Here is a 4,544-nt window from a genome sequence, read left to right as displayed (position 1 = left end):
TTGTTTGGCGGGTCCGGGCTGGGGATTCGAACCCGCCACCTTAGGTGTACGTGGCTGGCGCCTTAGCCGGTTGAGCTATAGGCGCCGAGCCGGCACTTAAATTTCAACATGAGTTTTGGAGGGAACATGTAAGCCCTCCAAAAAAGGTCTAAAGAGGTATAAAAAGGTCTCTTTTTGTTTGTTTATTTCAAAAAGCTAGAAAGTAGCCAGCAGTAAATACTGGTTTGGTTGTACAATGTACAACCTTCTGTGGACCCACCAATATTAATAGCTGGGCAAGATTTCATTATCCATTGTCCCTTGCCTTAAAACCTGGTTACACAATAAATAATTTTAAAGCATACAAGATTAGCAGGCTAACAGAAATCAGTTCCCAGCAGTCCCATTTTTATCTTCTCATTCCAACCTGGATTAGTGGCTTATCCTATGCTTAGTTGATAACTGATGTAATCTATTCTCTCCCTTGTATTTGGCATCCTTCTGCTCTCTTGAAAACAAAAGATGATAAAATACTATGTAAAATCTGGAGAACAGAGACCTTATAAAGGGTGTGGGGTCCTAAAAGGGTAAAGGAATTGCCTCAGTTAACCTTTTGGATTCTATTTGAAGTTCTATGGGTGGCATAGTTGGTGATATAGATCAGTGGTTCTCAACCTTCCTAATGCCGTGACCCATTATTTTCATAATTTTATGGTTGGGGTCACAACAACATGAGGAACTGTATTAAAGGGTTGCATATGGTTGGGGGTCACCACAACGTGAGGAACTATATTAAAGGGTCACAGCATTAGGAAGGTTGAGAACCACTGATGTAGATAAATCTGCTTCCTTTGTCTCTAGTTTCCCATCCACCAGATGAAAGCGTGCTGGCTTAGAAAGAGCTTAGCAAGTATAGTTCTTGAAAAATAATAATGTTATTGTAGCCTTTTGACTAACGTTTGTTTGTTTTTTTCTAGTTACTAAAGAGGGTATATGGGAGTTTCTTGGTAAATCCGGAATCAGGTATGTAGTCACACAAGCAACTATGGAATAACATGGGAAGAGATGTCATTTATATATCATGCTTTTTATAACCAAAGGATTTTGTTTAAATATTGCTTTGCAAATATTTCTGCATAAGCCCAGTTCCCACTCCCTCTATAAAAATAGCTTTTGAGGGGCTTTGCTTTGTCCTGTGTGGTACAGAGTAGGATGTACAGAAGTGTTGTATGGCATTTCTGACATTCACTTCATGGGGCCAAATGACTGTCCTTAATCTTCCAGCCAAAAGGCTACTTTTGTTTGCTCATGGTGATTAAAATGCCTTTGAGAAGACTGACCAAATATCAATTCCCCCCTTAGCAACACCTTTTTCTGCACACTGTATTTAGAGAAGGAAGAGAAAGTCACAACATATTTTCTTTTTTTTTTTTTTTTTTTTGAGACGGAGCCTCAAGCTATCCCCCTGGGTAGAGTGCCATGGCATCACGCTCACAGCAACCTCCAACTCCTGGGCTCAAGCGAGTCTCCTGCCTCAGCCTCCCAAGTAGCTGGGACTACAGGCGCCCACCACAGCGCCTGGCCATTTTATGGTTGCAGCCATCATTGTTGTTTGGCGGGCCCGGGCTGGGGATTCGAACCCGCCACCTTAGGTGTATGTGGCTGGCACCTTAGCCGCTTGAGCCACAGGCGCCGAGCCAACATATTTTCAAGTAACAAAAATGTCAGCCCTCTTTTCAGGCCGGTTTTATAATAAATGATCTCTACACTCAAGGATAGAGGAAATAAAAGCACCGTGTCATACTTGAATAGAACAGCTGTGTTTTATACTGCTTTAAGAGGGGTAATAGGCTCAGCGCCCATAGTTCAGTGGTTAGGGTGCTGGCCATATACACCAGGGCCAGTGGGTTCGAACCCAGCCTGGGCCTGCTAAACAACAATGACAATAACGACAAAAAAATAGCCAGTGTCATGGTGGGAGCTTGTAGTCCTAGCTACTTGAGAGGCTGAGGCAAGAAAATCACTTAAGCCCAAGAGTTGGAGGTTGCTGTGAGCTGTGACATCACAGCCCTCTACCAAGGGTGACATAATGAGACTCTGTCTCCAAAAAAGAAGAGGGGGGATAATATTTTATCCCTCCCTGTTTTATAAAAGGGAGGCTTAAAGTGGGAAAACCAAACAGCATTTTCACCCCAGTGATTCAGTGGTATGTCTCAAATGATGCAGCAGTTAGTAGGATCTCAAAGTGAGAACCAAGTGGTAAGGTCATTTGACTTTTTGCTAGCTTATTTCCTTACCTCACTTTATTTTTTTTTATATATATATTTTTTTTCAGTGTGACCACTTTAACACCCCCCAATACAATATCTTTGTGTCTTTTGGAAACAAAGTCTCTTAATAAAGAAAAGTGCCCTTGGAATGCAACTTGTTACTATTTGTGGATAGTCCATAGAGAATACTGAAATATGTTAACATCCAAACTGATGAAACAAATGTATCACAGAAATAAAAACCAAGATAAATGTAGACTAAAGACAGATCAAGGAATTTAAGAAAAGCAAACAGATCTAGAACAGAATGTTGGAAGTCTTGGGCATACTTGTCACAGCTGAAATCCTATCATGGAGAGTTTATGTTTCTGTCTCTGGGCCTTCTCTTCCACCTCCTGTTAAAGCGCAGACATTGCCAGATGGCAGACTTGTGTTCATACAAGTGCAAAGTATAAAAGTATATGAAAGCAGCATCTCTCCTCTGTTTTTGTGAGTCTGTCTAGGCAAGTTTAGAAAATTCAGCAGGCCATATAGATTTTTACTTCTCTATATCCTCAATATGTTCTGTTATCATATCAGAAGCCTTACTTAAAAACGGTTTCTAGCTTAGCTGTAGTTTTATTTAGTTTGTTTTATTTGACTTCCTAAAACTAGCAAACCTCAGGTGTAAATGGTTTCTCTTAATCTAATCATTTTATAGTCTATATGCTTATCTGGTTTTCAGAGACCCAAAATGGAATACTGATTGTTATTTAATATTGGAGTGCCAAAAATGTGCTGTTATCAAAGCAAAGATTTAGATAGCCCATGCTCTCAAACGTTCAAATTTGCAGTAATGTCTTGAGAAAAAATAAAATAGTTATGCAGTATAAAGGTTTGAGATATTTGGAAGTGTGAGATCCATACAGTTTGATAAAGGTATTACCATCAGTTGTCTATGAAATACTCTTCAGTAATATACACATATTCTTGTAAAAACATCTATACAGAAGTTCTTAGCACTTACTAATCATTTGGTTATTTGATCAAATGTTCCAGCTCTGTTGCCTGGAATTCATAGTATACGTACCATAAAGAGGCAGGAGGTATCATGGTCAGCAGACTTGGATTTCAACTCCTGTTCTGCCCCTGTATTGATATTGACTAGCTATGTTCCATGTATTTTAAATACTATACATTCTTTTAATGCTTGTAACAGTCTCCCTCATCACCTTGCCCATTTTCTAAGGGAATTATAGAGGTTAGGCAGTTTTTCCAAGGTCATAACATAGTAGCAAGGCCAGGACTTGGACCCCGTTCTGTTAAGTTCAGAATATAGTGGCTCTATGCTTGTATTTCATGCTGCATTCAACATGTCACTTTTTCTCTTTGAATCTCCTTTTCCCTGTGTGAAATGAGAATAACCTTTAGAGAATTGTTACGGAGATCCGGTGAAGTAAAAGGTTTAAAAAAAAAACATTTTGAATATTTTATAGTGTATTCAAATAAAAACTATCACAGTTGTATATATATGAGTGTATAATTTAGGTTTTTCCACACTGCCTTCTCTCATAAAGGGTTTGCAATGGTACATAAAGGGGTATATTTTATTATCAGAAAGCTACCGAGCTACTGACCATTTTGACATTTGGCATGTTAAACTGTCAGAGACAAATGATTCAATAATCCTCTTCAAACTTGTCTGTGGAACTCTAAATTTCTTTTCTTTCTTTTTTTTTTTTAGAGAGAGAGTCTCACTTTGCCGCCCTTGGTTTAGTGATGTGGCATCACAGCTCACAGCAAACTCCACCTCATGGGCTTAGGTGATTCTCTTGCCTTAGTCTCCCAAGTAGCTGGGACTGCAGGTGCCCACCAAAATGCCTGGCTATTTTTTGTTGCAGTTTGGCTGGGGACGGGTTCAAACCCGCCACCCTCAGTATATGGGGCCGGTGCCCTACCCACTGAGTCATAGGTGCCACCTGGAACTCTAAATTTCTAATCAAAATTCCTGAATTATGACTTCCTCCCATTCCATACTTACAATCAGTCATCTGATATTGGTTCATATTTTTGCTTAGCATTTGTTAATTATAAATATTTACAAGTTTGTGGATTTTTTTGGGTTTTTTGGGTTTTTTGAGGTAGATGGAAACAGAGAATGTTCTGCCTGGGCTAAAGGTGTAGAGAGTGTTAATTGTTTTTTTAAAAAATTACCTCTAGGCTCGGCGCCTATAGCTCAACCGGCTAAGGCGCCAGCCATGTACACTTAAGGTGGCGGGTTCGAATCCCCAGCCCGGACCCGCCAAACAACAATGA

At 39.8% G+C, this 4,544-nt stretch overlaps 1 protein-coding gene across 2 annotated transcripts in view; it reads left to right on the top strand.

The window, feature by feature from the left end:
• Positions 1-4,544, top strand: part of ARPC2 (actin related protein 2/3 complex subunit 2) — a 38,459-nt gene that overhangs the window by 15,560 nt on the left and 18,355 nt on the right. For both annotated transcript variants that reach the window (XM_012802195.1, XM_023510301.1), the window contains exon 5: positions 957-1,002. In XM_012802195.1, the coding sequence (XP_012657649.1) occupies positions 957-1,002 (46 nt within the window). The remainder of the gene's footprint in view (positions 1-956; positions 1,003-4,544) is intronic.

This window comes from Otolemur garnettii, unplaced genomic scaffold, assembly GCF_000181295.1.
Source record: "Otolemur garnettii isolate 467f Iridium unplaced genomic scaffold, OtoGar3 scaffold00013, whole genome shotgun sequence".
Classification (NCBI taxonomy): domain Eukaryota; kingdom Metazoa; phylum Chordata; class Mammalia; order Primates; family Galagidae; genus Otolemur; species Otolemur garnettii.
Note: the sequence above shows the minus strand (reverse complement) of the source record. Positions and strands in the feature narration are given on the sequence as shown.